This window comes from Podarcis bocagei (genome assembly GCF_964188305.1).
Source record: "Podarcis bocagei genome assembly, chromosome: Z".
Taxonomy (NCBI): Eukaryota; Metazoa; Chordata; class Lepidosauria; order Squamata; family Lacertidae; genus Podarcis; species Podarcis bocagei.
The window spans coordinates 19,115,629-19,139,240 of record NC_138140.1 but is presented as its reverse complement, the minus strand read 5'-3'; the positions used below and the strand labels follow the sequence as shown (position 1 = coordinate 19,139,240).

At 45.2% G+C, this 23,612-nt stretch overlaps 1 protein-coding gene across 3 annotated transcripts in view; it reads right to left on the bottom strand.

Moving 5' to 3' along the window:
* Positions 1 to 393: 393 nt before the first annotated feature.
* Positions 394 to 23,612, bottom strand: part of COL5A1 (collagen type V alpha 1 chain) — a 183,019-nt gene continuing 159,800 nt past the window's right edge. The window contains exons 52-66 of one of the 3 annotated variants that reach the window (XM_081178653.1): positions 22,551 to 22,604; positions 22,064 to 22,117; positions 21,213 to 21,266; positions 20,997 to 21,104; positions 20,652 to 20,705; positions 18,158 to 18,211; positions 17,619 to 17,726; positions 16,696 to 16,749; positions 15,587 to 15,622; positions 14,272 to 14,325; positions 13,277 to 13,535; positions 12,440 to 12,552; positions 8,496 to 8,693; positions 3,422 to 3,655; positions 394 to 2,739 (exon numbers count right to left, since the gene is read on the bottom strand). In XM_081178653.1, the coding sequence (XP_081034779.1) occupies positions 2,593 to 2,739; positions 3,422 to 3,655; positions 8,496 to 8,693; positions 12,440 to 12,552; positions 13,277 to 13,535; positions 14,272 to 14,325; positions 15,587 to 15,622; positions 16,696 to 16,749; positions 17,619 to 17,726; positions 18,158 to 18,211; positions 20,652 to 20,705; positions 20,997 to 21,104; positions 21,213 to 21,266; positions 22,064 to 22,117; positions 22,551 to 22,604 (1,581 nt within the window). In that variant the 3' untranslated portion in view covers positions 394 to 2,592. The remainder of the gene's footprint in view (positions 2,740 to 3,421; positions 3,656 to 8,495; positions 8,694 to 12,439; positions 12,553 to 13,276; positions 13,536 to 14,271; positions 14,326 to 15,586; positions 15,623 to 16,695; positions 16,750 to 17,618; positions 17,727 to 18,157; positions 18,212 to 20,651; positions 20,706 to 20,996; positions 21,105 to 21,212; positions 21,267 to 22,063; positions 22,118 to 22,550; positions 22,605 to 23,612) is intronic. The other 2 variants (XM_081178655.1, XM_081178654.1) reach the window with 2 other exon arrangements.

The window sequence follows — 23,612 nt, the reverse complement described above, 5'->3', positions numbered from 1 at the left end:
GAATGCTATGTGATAGCAGTTCTCTATCCACCAGGGAAGCTGCCTCACTCTCCCTGATCTTCTCAATGAGGGATCCCTGGTGTGTGTTTCCAAGCTTGCCCAAGAGAACACAAAATGCTCTGAGAATTCTATGGTACAAATATGAATGGAGTCTGAACTAGAAAGCACCATGGAGCACCTCAGGGCCCTGTCCCCTTGGTTCATTTAAAAAAATAGGAAAATACATCATATAAAGGCTCCTGTTCACAGTATACATGATGTATTTTCCTTTGCAAAGACTGACCTCCAATTGACCTCCTTGGACAGGGGTCTTTGGCAAAAGTGCACTGCTTCTTATTTTCCTTCTTTCGGAGTACCACTCACCCAACTCATGGAGAGAAGAAACAAAAAAAGTGAAAGCCCCAACTGAAACAGTTTATTGCTAGCAAGCTTCTGCCCTCCCCTTCCTCAGTGGTCTTTAGGTAAAAGGCACACAGGATCACACCATCTCTTATTGCTGTTGCAATGCAGTTGTTTTGGGTTGGGGGGGCAAGCTTGACTTCAGGACATCAAACAAATACATAAATTAGCACCACAAATATTCAGCGCACGAGTACAAATCTGGCATAGTTAATCATCCTATAAAAATGCATGAATATTCTATTTGTTACAAAAGGAAAAACAAAACAAAAAAACCCCTCCCCGCAAGCAAGCACAGCTTTAATACTTTTCTACAGAAGTGGGTTGGTCTATGCATTGAAATAATCAGACTAGCATGCAACTCCATTCAAGACTGTGGATGGGGTGGGGGTCGAGGGGGGGGGGTAGAATGGGGTGCTGGAAAGGTGCTCAATCAGAACATCATTAAATGAGCCTTGGAGGGAGGTAAATGGCAGGGGGGTGTCCACCAGTGTCGTCGTCAGAGATAGCACCAACAAAAAAAGAGAAAATGTAAATAATAATAATAAAAAATATAAGCACCTGTGTTTTTATTATTTTTTAATTATTTTTAAAGTAAAAATAATAATGGAGATCCCTGCCATGTACAATCCTCCAACGAGGGAGGAGGAGGTGGAATTTTGGGGAGGGGGGAAGAGGCTTTTAGTTTGGGGGGGGATATATTTTTTAAAAAAATGAAACCTGTACCTTGAAATCAAATGGAGTGACAGCTGACCCCAAGTCTGTACTACTTGTCAGAGCTGACAAAGGCACTTTCTTTTTCTTTTTGCAGCAGTGTCATGGATTTCCAGTATAACAATATGCTTTGTTAATTAAAAAAAAAACACAATCCTGACATTCCTCAGGGTCTCTTTTCCTTTGGAGAGCTGCGGCATGGTTTATCTGATCACCTCCCCACCACTTCAAAAGTAAAACCACTCAGGCACATGAGGAATACTGTGTATATTGATTGTGTAATCATCAATAGAGAAATCACCAGCTTAGTCAGAAGTAAGGGTAAAATCCTGGAAGACACGCTTACTCAGGAGTAAGGAGGAGAAACTCAAGTGCAGCCTTACATCTGTGTTTATGCATAAGGCTCAAAGTGCCTGAATGTTTTTACCAGGTGCACCCACCCCACGGGTGCAGGGAGGGAACCGCAGCAGCAATTCATTGCCTGGGTTGCAGGAGGCTGGACTAGTTGACCCTTGGGGTGCCTTCCAACTCTACATGATTTTATGCCTCCTGGACTGGTGTTTTTCATCAGATGGGCTGGTTTGCTGGTAAGAAATGTGGGCTCGTTAAATTATCAATCAGGGACATGGGGCAAGTCACATGCATGCTTTGAACCAGAGGCATTTTATATTTAATATAATAATATACAAATATTTACTTAACAACATACAAAAATAGAAGCACCTTTATCATATGGGGAAGACAGTCAGAACCTGGGAAAAGTTTTCTTTCCTGTAATTGATTTCAGTTGTAACTTTTAGGATCAAAGTTTTACAAAAAGCAATTAAAAAAAAAAGTTTATTCCATATGAGTTCTGTTTGAAACACCAGCGGTCTGGTAATCTGACCTGGGAGGATTCTGGAGCATCCTAAGTCTACGCTCCTATGCCGAGGACAAGTGAGTTGTTGTGTCACGCCTGGAGAATAGTTTTCTGTGGGATTTTTCCAGAACCTTCCAAGAGATGGGGAACTTTAACGATCCACAGTACCTGGTCTTCCCCCAGCTTTGGCAAGGTTGTCAAAATTACGGAAGAACAAGACCTGGTTTTGTGGTCTCAGTGTGTTGAAACAACAGCTGTATGTTCAAGTGCAGGAAACTCTTTGGTGGCCTCAGAGGAGATGCAGAGCAAGAGGGTTTTTGGAGAGACGGCCTTTGCTGGTAGTGGATGTCCTTAGGTCATGTGATTCTGGAGTCTGCAGTGGGAATGATGATCCTGGGGCTTAAAAATGGTTTGGGAAGGGTGATCCAGCGGCAGAGTTGGAGTGCAGGCAAAACAGAAGCAGGGGGAGGAAAGAAAAACCCAAATAGATAGCAATCCCATCAAACTGTCCAGTTTTAGAACGTGCATGTGACGATGACACAAAAATGGAACCAAAAACCGAAGGCGCGATGAGGTTACGAGGTTGCTCATTTTGGAGAACTAGTTTTCTGAGTGGTCCCTTAGCCCATGAAGCAAGCTGGTCCCACCTCGAACCCAAACTTCTGCGATGCTTCTCCAAAGTCGTTGAACATGATGTCGACAATGGGGACCTGCTCCACTTTGGGGGTGTTGATTTCCAAGACCGTCTTCTGGTAGCCTTTCTTTGCCTGGGGGGAAATGGAGAAAATTGAAAGGCAGGCCCCCTCGCTTATGATTCTGAGCAACTGGCAATCAAAAGCATACTGCTTCCAAGAGTGGAGGTAGACCATAAGAAGAGCCTGGTAGATCAGGGCAAAGTGGGCCCATCCAGTCCAGCATCCTGTCCTCACTGTGGCCAACCAGATGCCCCAGTGGGAAGCCCATAAGCAGAACATGATCTGAATGGCCACTCTTCCCACTTGGGACTCCCAGCAACTGGTATTCAGAGGCATCCTGCCTTTAACAGCAGAGGTGGCATCCAACCCAGAGGGGTGGAACCTCAGGGCTAAAATCCTTACCAGTCTCGCCATCAAACATCCTTCTTAGAAAACATGCCAAAAATCAAGGTCTGTTGCCTTCAGTTTGCAAAGCAGATGTCCACTTCATGTTACCTTCTTTCAGGTTACGTCCTGCGGCGACCCAAAAGTACTGGAAAGGCTTACTTCTGGGTTTTGCTGCTCGCGCATGCACAGATGTACAAAATGATGTCATGCGCATGCGCAGAAGCAGAAAATCGCAGCCCGCGCGTGCGCAGATGTACCGCTGTGGGTTGCACTCTTTTCATGTTGCGAACGGGCCTCCAGAACGGATCCTGTTCGCAACCAGAGGTACCATTGTAGTTCTATGATTCTAAGACATGCAGATACTCACTGCACAGCCATCCAGGACAGCCCTGATGAAGGGGTTGTTGTCATAGGACATTTCCTCGTCATTGGAGCCCAGGAAGCGGATGGCCTTGTCATAGTTGCCAGCCGTGGCGTCGTGCCAGGCCACCGACTGGAAGCAATTGTAGGTGAGGTTCTGGTGGGCGGAAGCACTCAGGAGCCTCAGGAAGGTCATCTGCACCACGCCAATGGGGTTGCCATCGGAATCAACATAGGAGAGCTGAGGGGGAAAGAAGAAGAGGAGAGGGAGGAAGCAGGGAAGGCAAGGCTGTGCAACAACTTGGAAGGTGGTGGAACTCTCCTTCCCTTGGAGGTTTTGAAGCAGAGGTTGGATAGCCATTTGTCAGAGATGCTGTAGATGAGATGCCTACATTGCAGGGGTTTGGACTAGATGACCCTTGGGGTCCCTTCCAACTCTACCATTCTATGATTCCATGAACTTGGGAGGCATCCTGGGCTAACAACAGATGGCGTATAGAAAGCTGGACCATAAGAAGCTGGGTCAGGCCAAAGGCAGCATACTGTTCTTACAGTGGCCAACTAGGTGCCCCAATGGGAAGTCCATAAGCAGGACCTGAACGCAACCGCGGAGCTCTCCCCACTTGTGATTCCAAGCAACTAGAATTCAGAATTATTCATATTGCCTCCAACAGTGGGTGGAGCCCTGCTGGTTCAGGCCAATGGCTCATCTGTCCTTACAGGCCAACGAGATGCCTATGATGTCAAGTAGGACACATGCACAAGAGCACTCTCCACCCACTGTGGCTTCCATTACCCGTATTTTTCGCTCTATAACACGCACCAGACCATAACACACACGTAGTTTTTAGAGGAGGAAAACAAGAAAAAAAATATTCTAAATGAAATAGTGGATATATGATTTTTGTGGTTCATGCTGTGGCCACAGACTTGTGATCTGACAGTGAGTTTGGAGTAGCCCAATGCAAAAATCCTAAGGATCCATGTGGATCCATGCTTTGTTACCACGGAGGAGGGAAAGAAGGGGAACCATGGATCCTCTGCTCACGACTGAAGCAGATCCCCCCCGCCACCCGCAGGCATTCCCTCCATAACACACACAAACATTTCCCCTTACTTTCTAGGAGGAAAAAAGTGAGTGTTATGGTGCAAAAAATACGGTAATTTCATAGAATCCTGGAATTGTAGAGTTAGAAGGGACACAAAGGGTCCTCAAATCCAACCCCCAGCAATGCAGGAATCGCAGTTCATTTCAATGGATCTTCTCCGGGTAGGTAGGCAGGGAAATGTGTATGCAGCAAAGAACAGGCTACTGGGTGTAACAGATGGTATATTTGGGCATTCTGTTCTGGTTTTGCAACTGCTCTCAGACAGAAGTACCTGCCCTCGCTAGATATTATGGACTGCATTTTAGGAACGTGTTCTGGAGACAGCCTGTTCCTTTGAAAGAACCTGGAAGGGGGCGGAAGGAAATAGGGATGTACCAAATGAAAACAGGAGAGACTCATAGTGAGAGCAACTTCACAAGGAAGGCATCACAAAGAAATAAAGAAAGGGTATACCAACCAATGATCTGGATCTGTGTCCACGCTTATCCGGAGAGATCAACATGACTAATCATGGCAAGCTCAGTATGCCAACAGAGAAGGCGCTACCTGCATTTTAGAAGACGAACTAGCCAACCAGCTGTAACCACCTCAGAGCTGCCATATTCCTTTCTTAGTCATTTTGGGGAGGCGGCACTGATTTATAGCCATGGTGGCGATTGGGAAAGAGGAATGCTCACCCAACAGAGGATCCCAAATCAAATTGGAAAAGATAATGGAACTCACTTGTGCCATTCTCCAAGACTATTACAGGTCACTGCTTTTTAACGAGTATTGTAGGGCATCTCCTGCAACATGTCACTAGCCTTATCATCCTCCTTGGAATTCTTCTAGTACAGGAGAATTCTCCAAATCACAGGCCACCGTACATTTGAAGCACAGTGATACCATTTTAAACAGTCATGGTCCCCCCTAAAAAATTCTGAGAGCTTGAGTTTATTCAGGGTGCTAAGAGTTCTTAGGAGACCTCTATTCCCTCTCCCAGAACTGCAATCTCCATGGTTTTCTGGGGAGACTGATTGATTATTAAGGCATTCTGAACAAACTACAACTTCTAACCTTCCTTACAAGGTTGTTGTGTGGACTTTCCCCAAAGAATTATGGGAGCTGTAGTTTGTCAAAGGTGCTGAGAGTTGTTATGAGATCTCTGTTCCTCCTTTACAGAACTACAGTTCCTGGAAAGAGGTGAACCACTCTGGAAATTGTAACTCTGTGAAGGGAATGGGGCGGATATTTAACGAAGCAGATTTTGTGAAATAATAATAATTATTATTAAACCAACAGGACAACATGTCCTCAGAGCTGCTTGTTTACTTATAATATTATAATAATAAGAGTTCGTGACTGGAGCCATATGGCTGCAAGATTATAATGAGCTTGAACAGGTGCAAAAGCTCATAAAAATCTAATGGGAGTTATGCATTTGTTCCAGGGCTGGAGCAGGGGGAGGGGGGAACCCCCCAAGGTGAAACTCACAATTTGTAATCCCATTTTTCACTCTCCTGGATGGAAAAGGTGCTCTGGGCAATTAAAGGAGGGGGGAAACCCTCCTTCTGAATAGCTTAGGAATTTCGAGGTGAATAAGGGACATGGGTGGCACTGTGGTCTAAACCACAGAGCCTAGGGCTTGCCGATCAGAAGGTCAGCGGTTTGAATCCCCACGATGGGGTCAGCTCCTGTTGCTCGGTCCCAGCTCCTGCCCACCTAGCAGTTTAATAGCATGTCAAAGTGCAAGCAGATAAATAGGTAAAGCTCCGGTAGGATGGTAAATGGCGTTTCCGTGTGCTGCTCTGGTTCGCCAGAAGCGGCTTAGTCATGCTGGCCACATGACCTGGAAGCTGTCTGTGGACAAACGCCGGCTCCCTCCGCCAGTAAAGTTAGATGAGCTCTGCAACCCTAGAGTTGCCTGCCACTGGACCTAATGGTCAGGGGTCCCTTTACCTTTTTAAAGGCACTCAGAGAGCCACATCCACACCAGAGATTGAAAGCACAGTGATGCCACATTCAACTGTCATGGCTTCTCCCCCCAAAGAATCTTGAGAACTACAGTATGTTCAGAAATGGGGTTAGCCACATTAAAAGCCCTGCAGTGCATCACCGAGGATTGGAGTCTTCTGAGACCTTTTGGGACTTGCAGGAGAAACTCTCCCACAGACCTCAGCAATCTTCTCTGCACCAGAAGAGTTTGTGGGGGTTGTTCTGCTGTGAGGCTAGTGACATTTCTCCAACAAGTCACCTGCTCCTTCCAAAATATCGGGTTGGGGTGTCTTCTAGATGCTGGTAGCTATTTTGAACAGAAGATGCAATACTAAAGCAGAAGGAGAGCAGCAGGACATCAAAATGTGCAAAGAGGCAGGAAGGAAGATTTTGAGGAGTTGCTAACCATTCAGGTCTCCCTGTCCCCAGCACAAATAGGTTTGCCTATGGCTAGCATAGAGCAGAGAAACTGGCCAAGGCACAAAGACTACATGTGGTGCAGCACCAATACTGCAAATTAGTACAGTGCTGTGCATTTGCGGACATAACAACTCTCTCCCCTGCATGGGGAGGGAAGGGGCTCTTAACACGTACACAGGAGATGGCAGTTGTGCTCTGTTAAGTGGGAGCTCTCTTGCCAGCCATGTGGGTTCAGATTCAAGAGTGTTGCATGCAAAGTGATGGTGGCTGAAGGACCAGGATGCCTATTTTGTTTGGTTTTGAGGATTTAAGGCAGAAGCATCGTGAGCTAATGTGGTGTAGTGGTTAGAGGGTTGGACTAGCACCTGGGAGACCGGGGTTCAAATCCTCACCTGGTCATGAATCTCACTGGGTGATCTCAGGGGCCAGTCCCTGCCTCTCAGTGTAGCCTACCTCACAGGGTTGTTGTGGGGATTAAATGAGGAGTGGGAGATCCATGCAGAAGATCTTTGGTGAAAAAGGTGATATAGAAATGCAAGCAATAAGCTTCAAAGAGGTTTTGCAAGAGAGCCATAAACTGGAGGGAAGAATCTAAACCAAAACCAACTGATTCTCATATTCCATAGGGCTGCTCTGAGTAGACCTACTGGCATTACTAACTTGGGTATGTTCAGTTCAGTAGGTGTCCTCTGAATACAACTTAGCTGGAACCAACCCATTTAATTAATTAAACTAACTGGTACCTTAATTAAGGAATCTAATGAATTTGGAGCTTCAGCAGTCAGTAAAATCTTTTTATTGCTCCCACTCCATCAATGGCTCAAGTTCGAATTTGCAGACTTTCAAGTTCAGAACCATGAAAGGCTGAATCCTGAGACTTGTCTAAGTTATGCAGAACTGAGTACAAGTTGTGCACTAGATTCAGCCCAAGCCCAAATCCAAAATCAGTTCATTTGAGATCTGGGCTTTGGCCAGGTCAGGTGGAGACAGCCCTAGGTTGCCCTCAGTTGCATCAGGCAATCTGGAGTACCCCAGGAGTGGGGTGTTGCAGGGTGGGGTGGAAAAGAAACTGTGTCAGCTGCACACACCTATTCCCAGCAGGGGAACACCAACATGAACCCTCTATTCACTCACTGGCTGAAGGCACTGGGGAATCAGACCCCAGTGCTATTGGATCCTCCTGTGCTTTCAGTGTTGTCAGGAGGGTGGAAGGAGACACACCTTAATTAGAACTGATTCAGGGACACATCTAGGTCAGCTGTTGGGGCCTTAGATTGGGTCTGGGTGCATGTGTGCTGCGCCAGTGCCCTAGCCAGCCACTTGTGGCTAATATTAGCCAGCCAGATGGTGACAGGCAGATCTCGGAGGAGGCATGAAGCAAGGATACACCCCAGCTCCTCCTTAAACTGTTCCTCTGTAGTCATTTAGAGCCCCCCAATGCTCGTGCTGGTTAGTTCATCATGCAGTGTGTGAGCGGGCGGGTTTTTCAGGAGATGGCCATAACCAAGAAGCGGGCGTGTCTGGCGTGTCTCCTCCCAGTCAGAGGCGTGGTGGGGTGCCAAAAGCTGAGCAACTTACCAGGGACCCCCGCTTGAAATGACTATACCATGTGCCCGGCTGCTCTTTGGGCCATCGAGCCATTTTGCTCTGCAAAATATGAGACACGTTTAAAGCAAAACTGGAAAGTGAGAAGGGGGAGTGCCTTACCAGTTTACCACGCTTGAATTCACTGAACCAGGAGCCTGGGTTTTCCTTGGGCCATGTGGTAATCCTGGCCTGAAAGTGGCAGAAGAGGCGTGGCGGGGAGGAAGAAAAGAAAAAGGGTTGAGAGAGAAAAAGAAAGAGAAGAGTTATATTTGGAGGGGCACAGACTCACATTGAAATATCTCCAACTTCTCCCCAAAATACACATAAGGACATCTAGTGCAGCATCCTTTCATGACAATAGCCAACCAAGTGCTCCAATGGGAAGCCCACAAGCAGGACCGAGTACAACAGTCACACTATCCCCACTTGAGATTAACGTCAACTGGTATTCAGAGGCATATCAACTCAGACACTGGAGGGGGAATATAAGATAGGATTTTGGAATCAGTGGCCCTCCAGTTGTTGTTGGACTCCAACTCCCATCAGCCCCAGCCAGCACGGTCAATGGTCGGGGATGATAGGAGCTGTAGTGCAGAAACACCTGGAGGGCCACAGATTCCCCACTCCCTTGACACAGAAAATAAGAAGAGCCTGGCTGTTGGATCAAGCCAAAGGGTGCTCATCTAGTCCAGCCTCCTATTCTCACAATGGCCGCCCAGATGTCCCAGTGGGAAGCCTTGGAAGCAGGACCTGAGAAGAGCAACTTTCTCCTGTGGCTTCCAGCAACTAGTATTCAGACACATTACTGCCTCCAATAGAGTGAAAACACAAGAAGAGCCCTCCTGGATGAGGCCAAAGGGGGCCCAAGTAGTCCAGTAGCCTGTTCTTACAGTGGCCAACCAGGTGCCCATTAGGAGAAGCCAGCAAGCAGGATGTGACCACAACAGCAATTCTCGTCTCCTGTAAATATATTTTAAAAATGTCCCCCCCCCCCCGTTAGGTAGGAGAACAGCATTGCAAAATTCAGAAAACTGTTGATTTCAAAAGGACAGTGGTGTTTTGGTTCTGGAAATGCAATTCTGAAAAGTTCACATTAGAAATATAAGCGGCTCAAATCCCCCCCCACCCAGAGGTATTTTTGTTACCATGACAGCTATGTTCCTCCTTTCTGTTTAAAATCAAGGTGACCTGGTGCCAAATCTGAGCTCTCTCTCTCTCTTTATCTTGGAAGAATTCCTGAACTGGAAAGTTAACTGCTTGACTTCAAGATCAAACTTTTCAACCCCTACGAATGCACAGCTGTAAAACAATTATGCCCCCGGTGACAACTCTCATTACTTTGGGGTTAATGGTCTGTATAACCTCTGGAGAGGTGTTGGGCTACAACCATCAGCAAGCCCTGCCAGTAAAGAACAAGCAGAAATATCACTCTCCTGGCTAAATGGTCCATTTATCCAGGAAGGTTGGAGGTGGCTGAATAAGGTTTGGAAGCAAATGGTCAGAATGGCAAAACTGCTACTCTGAGCCCAGAACCAATGAAGAGCACAGCCCAATTGGTTTGTATCACAGGAGCCACCAGTGTTGAATCTGTCGGAGCAATGGTGTCCTTGACATCTTCCTTGGGCACCCATGATGCCACACAATCCACTTGCTAACTGCATAGGTTGGTGATTACCTTGAACATGAGGCTGCTGGAATGAGGCTAATGGCTCATCTAATCCAGCATCATGTTGTCATAAAAACAAAAGAACCTGCTGGATCAGGCTAGTGGCTCATCTAGTCCAGCATCACCTTCACACAGTGGCCAACCAGATGCCCATTAGGAGAACCCCTCAGTACCCAAGCACAAGAGCCTTCTTCCCTCTTGAGGTTTTCAGCAACTGGTACTCAGAACCATTACTGACTCCAGCTGTGGAGGCAGAACATAGCCATTGTGGTTAGTAGCCATCAATAGCCCTCTCATCCATGGATTTGTCCTCTTTTAAAACCACCCAAGTTAGTGGCCACCACTGCCTCCTGTGGAGCAAGTTCCATAGTTTATGTGCTGCATGAAGAAGTGAAGAAAAGTGCACAGAGCTGAAGGAGGAAATTGGAAGCAATTCCATCCTTAGGGAAAGACAAGAAATTGGGTGTTGCCTTCTATTGAGTTAGACCATTGGTCCATCTGGCTCAGTATTTCCAATATGCAGTGGCAGAGGCTCTCCAGGATTTTGGGCACGGGACAGTGCCAATCTTACCGGAAGACTGAACCCAGAATCTTCTTGCACGCAAATAATATGTTCTACTACTGAGCCCTTCCTTTAAAAATGAAGTAGCAGTCTAGTTATCATACTTTTGAAGAAAGGGTTGAGTTGAAAAAGGGACACGGGAAGCTGATTATACTGAGCGAAATCCATTGGTCCATCTAGTTTAGTACTGCCTACACTGACTGGCAGCAGTGGCTCTCTAGGGTTTCAGGCATGGGACATTCCTGCTTGGAGATGCCATCGGGGATTGAACATGGGGCCTCCTGCATACAAACCAGATGCTTCATCACTAAGTTGTGGTCCTTCCCCTAAAAACAAAGATTCTAGTCCTCGTAGTTCTGAATAAAAGGTTGAGTTAAATAGGAATATAGGAAGCTATCTTAGAATCATGGAAACATAGAATTGTAGCATTGGAAGGTCCCCCTAGGGCCATCTAGTCCAACCCCCTGCAATGCAGGAATAACAGCTAAAGAATCCTTGATAGATGGCCATCCAACCACTGGATGTTAAAAAACTCCAAGAAAGGAGAGGCCACCACCTTCTGAGGGAGTCTGTTCCACCACTAAATGACACAAAGCTATTCCTAATGTTTAGTTGTAATCTCCTTGTCAATTAAATCCATAGGTTCAGGCCCTCCCCTCTGGAGCAGCAGAAAACAAGCTGGCTCCATCTTCCACATGGCAACCCTTCAGATAGTTGAAGACGGCTATCAAATATGGTTTTACTGAGCCAGGCCATTGGTCCACCCAGCTTAGCATTACCAAAAGCTCTTCAGAATTTTGAACAGGGGTCTTTCCCAGTCCTAGCTGGAGACGCAACTGGGGACTGATCTTGGGACCTTTTGCATGCAAAGGAGATGCTCTGCCATGGAGCCCTGAAGCCTGGAGTTCTTTGAAGCATAATCTTAAAGGATCTGACCTGGAGGGCTTTGACTATATCCTGAACAGTGGAATGATTAAGGAAATCGTGTTTTCTTCCTAAAATGTTGATAACAGCCCACTGGAAAAAATTATCCAAGTCTCCTGTTCCGCCTTAATACAGTTCTACATAATTTCTCCACTCCCAGCCTATTAACTGCTCTCATGATTTCTTTATGAAATGCAACACAGCTACATTTTTCCTGCATTTTATATGCAAACATGGGACAAGGCTACTTTCAGGACAGTGAGCTATTAGGCTTATAAAAAATATGTACTGTGAATAAGCAAGTAGTTTTTCTTTATCGCAATAATTTATACACAGGCCTTCTGAGCTACGGCCTCTCACTTCAAATATAGTTCTGGAGATCAAGCCATTATTAGGAACTGAGTAGCTTTTTTAGAGTGCAATTAGGCACAAGATAGGGGCCGCTTGGTTCTAAATAAGGTGGTGGACTCTCATTCATTGAAGGTTTCTTAGCAGTGGTTGGATAGCCACCTATCAGGGATTCTTTAGCTGTGATCCCCGCATTGCAGGGGGTTGGACTAGATGACCCTCGGGGGACCTTCCAACTCTACAGTTATATGATTTTAAGCTTCCCATAGAACCAAATCAAGGATCCAATGGACAGGTCAACTTTTCTGCCTGCCTTCCAACGTGAAAGTGAAAGGGATGCCCAGATTAGTGAGAAAGAAAGAAAGAAAGAAAGAAAGAAAGAAAGAAAGAAAGAAAGAAAGAAAGAAAGAGAAAAAGCTCACAAGAATCACTTACCCCTTCTGACTTCTTATCTGGGAAGATGCAGGTCTCCCCACCAGCGGTGAAATTACAGTAAACTTTGAAGGAATCCCTGGAACAACCTTGATTAGGATCTACCCAGTATTCACCTGGAGTTGGGACCATGTTTTTTGAGGGGAGGAAGGAAGACAGGAAGAGTTGATACAAATCCTACAATTTAATCATCTAACACATTCCTATGTTTGTGAAAATCCTACTATATGACACCAATTTCTTTTCGCAACAATAAAAAGGGACTAGGGATGGAAGGATGTTTTGTTTTCTAAGTAGAAATTTGCAATCTCTCTTAGAAAGAATCCTCATGAAAATCCACCAGCATTTTGGAGTGAATTTCTCCTAATAAACCAATTTTATGCAACAAATGCTTATGTGCAGTTTTCACTAACAAATACATTCTTGCAAGAGATTTCCCTAAACGTTATTTGTATTTGTATGTTATTTTCACTAATACCCTCATTTTTTATGCACACTTTCCCCTGAGCTATGCATTTTGTGAAACACAGGTTGATTGGAGAACTGCATCACGAAATTTGGGTAAGTGCAAACTTTTGATTTGCCTATTGTTTCAGAAAGTGTGAATTTGATGGAATCAGCTTTAGACTCAAGAGTTGTGGAGGTGGAAGGGACCCCATGGGTCAACTAGTCTGAATACCTGCAGCAATCCCAGCAATGCAGGAATCCCAGCTACCGAATTGAACGTCTCCTCCATCCCTATCTGAAGCATGTAGAAATTGCAGATGTGTACAACACTGTTCTGGTTCCCAGATAAACCCTCCTTCCCCTTCCTGCATATCCACTGATGCCCATCCATACCGTCTGGGAAATCCGGATGACAGAGTTGCAGATCTTTGCAGGTGCGAGCTGGGTTGTGCTGAGTGCCCAGCGGGTGCTTCATCTGCTCAATTTCCAGTTTCAGAGAGTTCAAGGAGCCAAAGATCTCCTCCATGCCGTCAGCGTAGTCCATGTAGTTGTCAGCATTGCCTTCGTTGACCAACTGGCTGGCGTCAATGTTCCGCCGGGTCCTCTTGGAGGACTGGATGGGAAGTGGTTGGATCACTTCCCCTGGAGGACCCTGGGGCAAGGAAGAAGTAGAGTGACACGGTTTAACTGGTGCTGAAGACAGAGAAAGACAACACGTAGGGAAGGGGCAACATCAAAGATGGACTACTGTAAGCTGCTCTTCAAGGGACTGCCCTTGGGCCTGGTTTGGAAGCTCTAGCTGGTGCAGAATGTGGTATCCAGATTGCTGATGGGGGCATCTGGCTGAGAACATGGGAACCACTGTTAAAGCATATTCACTGGCTGCCCATCTATACCAAGCCAGGTTCAAGGTCCTTGTATTAATTTACAAAGCCTTGAACAACTAACATCTAGGGTACCTCAGGGATCGCCTGAGCCTTTATATTCTATGTTGAACAATGAAATTATCTGCAGGAGGATTGTTAGTCATCCCCTGAGTTGGGGAGGCTTGTTTGACAACAAAGAGAAATAAGCCTTTAGTGTCATTGGTCCAGTCCAGTGGAACTTTATGCCACTGGAGTTTCAGCAGGAGCCTTCTATACCAACTTTTAAATGCCCGTTGAAAACATTTGTCATTCTCCCAGGCCTGTGCAGGCAGTTAAGAAGAGATCCTTTCACAATGTTTAACTGATGTCTGCTTTTAACTTTCCTGTGTATTAACTGTATGGTCCTGTGTCATTTTGTAAACCACTTTGTTATTTGTTTATGAAAAAGCTGCCTGTAAATATTTCCAATAAAAAGGGGAGAGGTGTTCCAAAACCACAAAGGACATGGTGACCAGTACTTACAGGAGGCCCTGGTGGCCCAGGGTGACCCGTTTCCCCTTTTGGACCTGTTGGACCCTAGAAAGACAAAGAAACAGAAACCAGCACATGTTAGTTAGGTGGGCAATACAGATATCCACAGATCAGAGGCTTGTCATCAAGGGATAGCTCCTATTTGCTGTGGGCCTCTGGCCCCAAGTCCTTTATATGGGAGCAGCTACATGATGAACAAAGATAGCCTTCTGAGTGTAGTTAAAAGAACCAGGTAGGGCTACCTCTTAACACAAGAATTCTCAAAATAGGGGTGGCAGTTTTCATCAATGTTTGGATGCAGAGAGCCATTTTGATTCAAGATGGTAGCCCAGAAAACAACTTTGGTGTGACTTTGCACATTTTTTTGGTGTAGGTTTGGCTGCTTCTCAAGATATCGTTTCCAAACTCAATTCAAGGGTTCCTTGGGCAGGGATCTTTGATGTTCAGAAGCCAGGTGCCATTTTGAATCAAGATGGGAGACCAAAATGTGCCTTTGGCATTGTCAGAGCTGCTTCTGGATACTAGCTCACAGAGGATCACGCTAACCAGCGTTCACTTTATAAAAGTCTTTATTGAGTTACAGTTTCCATTCTCAAGCTGCTGCGTGCAGCTCTACGTCTTATGGGTTAGACCGGCGAAGCTCCGTCTGAGTCTCCGCCCCCTGTGCACCAGCTTACTAACCTAGTCTTACTGCACCTTTTCCGCCTGACCGTTCTTCTCTGGGTCCCTCTGCCCCCCGTGGTCTCTTCCTTCCGGGATTCTTCTGACGCGGACCCCCCGGACCCTCCTGTCTCCTTGCGCCGGGCTTTAGGACCTGGCTCCCTTTCCGGGCTGCTTACTGCGCCACATTCCTGTGTATTTGAACTTGGCGCGCGCGCCCAACCTTCCACTTTCCTCCTGACCGTTTCTTCGCTCCCTGATGGAGGTGTGGCTACTCCTGACTCGTGCCCTCCCTCCTGTTGCGAGCTGCCAGCGCTTGATACCTGGCGCCCTTCTTCTCCCCTGCTCTCTATTGGTGACGCCGGTCCCGATTTCCAACTGCTCCCCTCTGAGCCCCCTCTGGACCCTTCTTCCTGGGGTGTCCCCCTAGGTTCCCCCCTTGTTCTGGCCACTGGTGCTCCTTTCTGTGAATCTTCTGATTCACTGGAAAGACTCGGAGATCTCGGGTCGTCGTCATCACTCATCTTTTCCTCTGCCTCCTCCCCCTCGCTCTCTGTTTCCTCCCTTGCCCTCGCCTCTGCTCCTGAACCCCTGACAGGCATGAATCCACCAAATTAATGTTCCCAGTTGCATAGGTTTGACTTACCGATGATCCTTTAGCACCTTTTGGACCGGGGGGACCCTAGACCATGGAGAGAGCCAAACCAACAGTTAGTAGATTCACACACATACACAAATTATCACTCACATTAATGTAAGCTACTGATTTAAAACCCAAACACTATTGCAGGTTTCAAATGAATGTGCTAGGGATATACTTCATCTCTCCTCAAATATGGAAGATGGAGCAAGCTTATTTTCTCCTGCTCTATGGGGTACGACACAAACCAATAGATTCAAGTTACAAGAAAGGAGATTCCAACGGAACATTAGGTAGAATTTTCTGACAGTAAGAGCTCTTCGACAGTGGAAAGGACATCCTCATAAGGCAGTGGACTCTACTTCACTGGAGGTTTTTAAGCAGAGGTTGGATGGCCATCTGTCATGCATGATTTAGTTGAGAGATTCCTGCATTGCAGGGGTTCGGATTAGATGACCCTTGGAGTCCTTTCCAACTCTACAATTCTATGAAGCCCCCAAGCAATATTTTAAAACATCTGTTTAACATTTAAAAAAAGAAATTCCAGAATTACTATGGGTTGTATCCAACCTACGTTTTACTCAGAGTATCATAGAACCATAGACTCACAGAAATTTATGTTCGGAAGTTAGTCATGTCCATTCATTCTATTCGGGGGCCAACCCAGCCAACTCCTAGGTATGCTCCGGGATGGGCCATAGCTCAGTTTTAGTGCATCTGTTTTGCATGCTGAATATGCCAGGTTCTATCCAAACATCTCTAGGTAGGGCTGGAAATGTCCTCTGCTTGAAACCCTAGAAAGCTGCTCTTCTATATAGAAGAGGGTCAGTGAATTCTAGGGATTGATCAGTAGAATCTGAGAAATATCTGGTGCAACAGGGGGTTTCTGGTAGTTTCCAGGCCTCCCATTTTCTTGTTGAACCCACAACAGGACACAATGACATGTAGCCTACCAGGTTATTTACTGAATAGCTCGCCTCTCTTATGCACAAGTGACTCATTTGCACCATCGTTTTGGGAATAAGGATCTCTGAATAGTTCGCCTCTCTTATGCACAAGTGACTCATTTGCACCATCGTTTTGGGAATAAGGATCTCTGAGAACTTGCTACGTACCGGTAAACCTGGAGGACCAGGAGGCCCAATTGGACCAGACGGACCTGTTATACCCTATAGAAAGAAACCCAAACAGCAAAATCAATGTTTATTCAAGAGGAATTCAGAAAGTATCTGTTGTTAACAACAAGCTTTGGAGGAGCCAATTCTAAATTTGGATGTTTAAAAATATTTACATTTTTAATCAAACTAATTAATTATTATACAATACAGAAGTACTCGTGAATATTTATAGGAATACAGTAAATTAAAAGGAATGTATGGTTTTATGTTATGTTGCATATTTATCATTCCAAAACATTTCCCCATAAATCTCTTTGGCTGATTGATAGCATTAAAATAAGTTAATGCTATCATCATTACAACAGACCAGGTGTAGGGAACCTCTGGCCCTGCAGATGTTGCTAAACTACAAAGTCATTCATCCATTGTCATTGGCCGCGTTGACTGGGGCTAATGGGATAGGAGTCTGGCAACATCCAACAACAGACTCCCCACATCTGTGAAAACCATGTTTTCTCAATCCAATCTAGCAATTTTATTAATTTAAATTTCATCAGCATCTTAGCATGATTTTCCACACACTCTACCCCAAATGAATAACAGTTTTGACAGCAATTTCTCCTTATATAATATATTTTTATATGCTATTTTTACTAATGGGTTCTCACATTCCCCCCACAAATGCATTTCTTGTACAGGTTGTTTGGTATGAGAAGTGCATTGCAAAATATAGGAATGTGGAAATTTGGATGGCTGCACAGTGTATTGGTATGAGTAGTGAAGATTAGGTAGCTTCTCATTAAAACACAAGCAAAAATCAAATTTCTCCCCCAGTCACCACTTAGAAATCAGTCTTGCTGATTGAACGGAAGACATAAGAATGAGAAAGGAAATTTCCCATCAAGCTCCTGGATGCTCACCTGTTCTCCTTTAGGCCCTGATCCTCCTTGAGGGCCCGGAAGGCCTCGGTCTCCCTTTTCACCTTGCTCACCAGGGGGCCCAATCAGACCAATCAGACCTGGATGACCCTAGGAAAGATCAAATGATGCATTTCAAAATCTCAAGCATGTGAAGGTAAAGAAAAGCTTATTTATTAAATTTAACACATTAATCAAATTTATATCCCACCCCTTCCTCTCTAGGGAGCCCAGGACAGGAAATGAATCAGTGATAAAATAATCTCATTAACTGAAGTATTATAATATAATCTCATTATAATATAATCTCATTAACTGAAGTATTGAAGAACAATTTAAAACATCTTAAAAAACCATTAAAATGTTTTTTTTAAAAAAAGAGATGTAAGCAATTCTTGTGGACTAGTGAGCTGGCATGGCCTAGTGGTTAGAGTGCTGGACTGGGACCTGTGTGTCACAGTGCTGTTAGGCCTGGAGTGAGGAATTAACTCTTTATCATGAAAAGTACACTTGCAAGTCTAGTCCAAAATCAGGCCACTTACCTTTTCTCCCTTTGGACCAGAATCTCCTTTCAAGCCAGGTAAACCAGGCGGTCCCTTAAGAAAGAAAGAGGAACATACTATAAATAAATAGCACCACACCATAAACTTTCCTTTAGATAATCAAGAGCTTAAACTTGTTTTAGATGGAAATTATGAGGGAGGGGTGAATATGTCAGATTCTGGTTTCTTATTTTTGCCGTATATAGTTTGGTTCTCCATTATTTCCACATCAATTTGTGATTTCTATAGAAAGTTCTCATGAAAACATTAGGTGCAAATCTTTCCTGATATACACATGCCAATTTCACTAATGCATGCATTTATAGGGATAATTTATACTAGCATTTGCCTTTTTGTACACATTACTTAGCTGGAAAACGTCACTGCAAAATCTGGAGAAGTTCAAAGGAGGGCTGTGTTTCAGTTCTCAAATTGTTTTCAAAGTGCTGTTATGAGTTTGAGGGTGGGGGAGGAAGTAGGCTGTATGCAGTTCCTTCTCATTCCTGGATCTAGCAAGTATTAAAATATAAGCCAGGTCAGCTTCCTGGCCTCGGCCTTCCGAAATGGCCTCGGCCCAATATACCTGAAGGAGCGTCTCCACCTCCATCGTTTAGCCTGGACACTGAGGTCCAGCTCCAAGGGCCATCTGGTGGTTCCCTCGCTGTGAGAAGTGAGGTTGCAGGGAACCAGGCAGACGACCTTCTTGGTAGTGGTGCCCACCCTGTGGAACTCCCTCCCATCAGATGTCAAGGAAATAAACAACTATCTGACTTTTAGAAGACATCTGAAGGCAGCCCTGTTTAGGGAGGTTTTTAATGTTTAATGTTTTATTGTGCTTTTAATTCTGTTGGGAGCTGCCCAGAGTGGCTGGGGAAACCCAGCCAGATGGGCGCAGGGTATAAATAAATAATAATAATAATAATAATAATAATAATAATAATAATAATAATTCCTGTGTTATGGTCACCTCAGTGATGAATCAAGAGAACAAAGGAAAGGGGGCTCTGTGCAAGATAAAATATGAGTGGGGCCCCTCCCTTTGGGGTGTTAATGCTGTGAACCCTTCCATCGTAGGCTCAGGTTGTATAAATGAAAATAAACCATATATTATAAAGACACCACAGTCTCCTCTGTGCTTCATTCCAAAAGGAAACACAAACCCTGGCAAGAGCTTGGAACCCCTGAAATCTTGCATCACTCAGAGATGGGGGTGGCATGCAACAGTACGAAGGATGTAGGTTTGCCCTTAAATATGACCTGAATCAAATTTCTCCCCCATCCAGACCTAATCCAGACCCAACTCATCTACTTATACTCATGTTTTCAAAAAAGTAAATCCAGTATCTTTGGAATCTCATAATATTCTCAGATCCAAACTTTCTTGCCACCACCCAGCTCTAGCAACATACGTGTTGAAGCAGAATGTGTGGGTTTGGGGTGTGCAAGGATCTGGACCTGCAACAGGCTTGAGCCTGCTTTTATCTTAAGCCCACATCTCTGTTCTAGTATAAGAAGAAGTCAGAATGAAGGAAGGATGGAATGCTGTTTTTCCTGTGTAACTTGTTTCTTGTGGTTTCTTATTAACCAGGTTGTGATAACTTTGTCATCCCTAGAACACTTGAATTAACAATTCAGAAGAGATGATGATGGGAGTCTTCTCTAATGCAATTGCTTCTTCTTAATAAAGATTCTTTGGCAGACTTTTAGTCCAACCACAGTGGTGCTTCTTCCGCCCAGATAAACAAGGTTTTGTAAAATACAGCCAAGTTATGCGAGAAAGAAGAGTGGAATTCCAAGCTGCACTTTGACTGCAAATGGGAATGCACCCTTCATTTCAAAGGCATGCTGGGCAGCTAAGACTGCAGCCAGAAGCTTCTGCAATAGCTTTGCCTGATGGGAGTTGGGAGTCCGAAACATCTAGGGTAGCAGCCTGGTAAAAGCTGGCATACAGTTTATGACTGCAATGCCCATCATTACAAAGCAGACTTCCTTAACAATATCATGACACCTGATTTTGGAAATACAGCGGATCCCAGGAATATGGTGGAATCAGAGTGGAAGGGGTGATATGATAGCCATGTTCAAATATATAAAAGGATGTCACATAGAGGAGGGAGAAAGGTTGTTTTCTGCTGCTCCAGAGAAGCGGACACGGAGCAATGGAGCCAAACTACAAGAAAGAAGATTCCACCTAAACATTAGGAAGAACTTCCTGACAGTAAGAGCTGTTCGACAGTGGAATTTGCTGCCAAGGAGTGTGGTGGAGTCTCCTTCTTTGGAGGTCTTTAAGCAGAGGCTTGACAACCATATGTCAGGAGTGCTCTGATGGTGTTTCCTGCTTGGCAGGGGGTTGGACTCGATGGCCCTTGTGGTCTCTTCCAACTCTATGATTCTATGATTCTATGATTCTATGATTCTAAGTGAACTTCCACAACCATCCCCATTATCGACAAACAAACAAATAACAAACATCCTGCAAAACTTCCAGACGTACCAGTGGTCCTGGAGGTCCATCTGGGCCTGGAGCACCGGGAAGTCCTTGCTCACCCTGCAAAACAAGGATTACTCATTTTTATTCATTTGTTGAATTTTTAAAGCAAGTTCCATAGTTCAATTCAGGCCCATGCTGAGCTTCTCTGAGAGCTTCTCTTGATACATGGCAACCTTCTATGGCCCTGTGTTATGTGGCAGCCTCTGAAGATGCAGAACCCATCCATGTTTTTTTATACTGCTTGGACTTCAGGGAGCCAGCACAGAGTCTAGGATGCTGATGTAATGGTTTGCTTCTCTTACAACAGAAGGCTTTCCTATAGATGACCTCTGTGCTCTTAATACTCACCACTGGGCCGGGGATCCCTCGAAGTCCATCTGGACCAGGCTTTCCTGGTGGTCCCTGAGGGCCAACAGGCCCCGTTTTCCCAGGAGGTCCCTCCAAGCCTGATTCACCCTGTGGTGAAAAAGCAAAAGAGAATCAGGCTGTTGTTGGAGGGAAACAGAGGCTGAAACTGAACATGGATTTGACCTTCTGAACCCTCAATAAAATTACGTTTTTTACCTTGGCACCTTTCTCTCCTTGTCGGCCTTCAGGACCCGCTGGCCCAGGTGGGCCCTAAAAGAGATAAAGAAGGTTGATAAGCAAACAGAATCAGATCCATATGCCCCCTGTGATTCCCGCATTGCAGCGGATTGGACAACCCTTTGGGTCCCTTCTGATTATACAATTCTATGATTCTCCTTATATGTAAGCCCCTTGCCTCTATGTCCCTGTGTGTTTCATCCAGTATCTAAGGCCCTGCTCTCTCTCTCTCTCTCTCCCCCCCCCCCATGTCTTGTTCAATGGAAGTATGGCAGCTGCTTTTTCAGTGGTGGTACCAACATCCACTCCATGGAGGACTTAACACTTTGGAACAGCAGATGCTGGGTCCAGACCTGACCCTTTAAGAAGGCCTTTGTGCAGGGTAGAAACCTCTATGTGTAGAAACCTCTCACTTATGTGTGTGGCTAGAATGTAGCCTAATGTGCAAAGGGAAGTCATGTATGTTGTCCTCCCTACTTTTGCCTTTGGCCCCTCCCACCTCTGCTGGGTGTCCCCCCCAGAAGGGTTGCTCACAAGGCTGAAAGCCTTCCCCATCCCAGAATGAAGAGTCTCATGTGTGATTCTGATGTTGCCATACACAGGCTGAGCAACAGATATGGTCTCTGTTCACATTAACAACAACAACAACAACAGAACTGAGCTTCACATTGTCACTCTATAGGGGACTGGACAAGAGGATCATTGAGGTCCCTTCCAACTTTACAGTTCTATGATTCTCTGACACCCACTACCATTGCTGGTCTTCCCCTGAAAGTTTCTGATAAGCCTTGCCACGAGGCTACAGGACACCACGTAAAACGATGACTTACCCTTTTCCCTGGTGGACCTGAAGGACCTGGTTCTCCAGTTGGACCAGGAGAGCCCTGTATATATGAAAGGAATATGAGAGCCAGTTCATCATTGCACCTCTGAGATGATACAGGAAGATGCCAAATAGTTTGACCCCATGCAACCAACCAAGATAGGCCATTAGCTGTCCTATAAAGGTCTCAGGAGCTGGCAGAGCCAGAAGGAGGATGGGTCTGGGAGGAGCACAAAATGGGGACAGGGCAATACCAGTGGGTGCCCAATGGGTTTTGGGGGGGCCATCACCAGGGAGGAGGGGAGAGAATCAGAGGCTAGTGGCAGGGAAGGGGAGAGGTAAGTACCCCTTGATTTCCTGCCCATGCCCTCACCCTAGCAGGCTGGTGTCATCTCCCCACCACCATCTCCTTCTGGGGAGGAGGAGGGCAAATGCTTGACAGCTGGTAAATTTGGTCTGTAACAAACAGATGTGACACACAGATGGTTACTCACAGTCTGACCGGGTTCTCCATCATCTCCTTTATCACCTGATGGACCATCTTGGCCCTGAAAAGAAGGCAAGAGATTCATATTCTGCCATCCACCAACTCATGTTCTTTGAAGGCAATCACAGGATATGGAAACCAAGGGTTGCTATGACTGAGTGACTGCTGAAGACCACACCCCAGCAGGGGAGCCCCACTGAATAAAGACCCCGATCTTCTTCTCCTTCTGTTTACAATTGCACTGCTATCACTCTTTCCAGAAAACTATGCAAAATTTGTTATATAAAGATCTAATCATCCACCTTGTAACAATGGCTAGGCTAGGCTGGAACTGGTCCAGCATTGGAGACATTATTCCCATTGTACTCTAAAGGGATTGTGGAACAAGGTATGGCTGTTGGCAGTTGCAGGAAAAGTTATGGAGCATAACAGGCAGCTTAGAGGGCTTAAATCCAAAACACTCTTCTCAGTTATTTGCTCTCCATTTGTCATATTTGTTTTGAAACAACGAGGAGCTGTCTTCCCCGCAGATCTCCATTGTCTATTATGGACTGGTGTTATACCTATACTGTATACTTTTGGTCTTTATATTAAAATCTAAAAAATATCTTGGTCTATCAGATTGCTGTTTCTACAGCAAATGTTGTTTGGGTTTTTCCTTCTTTCTGTGCATTTATAAGCAGCACCTACGCTTATAGTCAAGCTTTGTTGTATGTGTCTTGTATGTTACTATGTGTTTTTTGTTTATCTGAAAAAAATCAATAAAAACTAATTAAAAATAAAATATTGCAACCTATGCCAGAACATTTCAAGAAAAATGGAAACAGGATCCATTAATTGGCAATTGATGAGGGACTTGGCTTGACATTTGTTAATGATATGGAGAAGATTTGTTAATGATATGAAGATATGACATTTGTTAATAATATGGAGATATGGTCATATTTACAGAAAAGATTTGATTCTCCCAACCCAGGAATTCTGGAACTATTGTTCTGTGCAGGGGCGCTAAGAATCTAGCAGTTTTCAGCATTCCAGTTACCACACTATGATTCCCAGGGTTATTTGA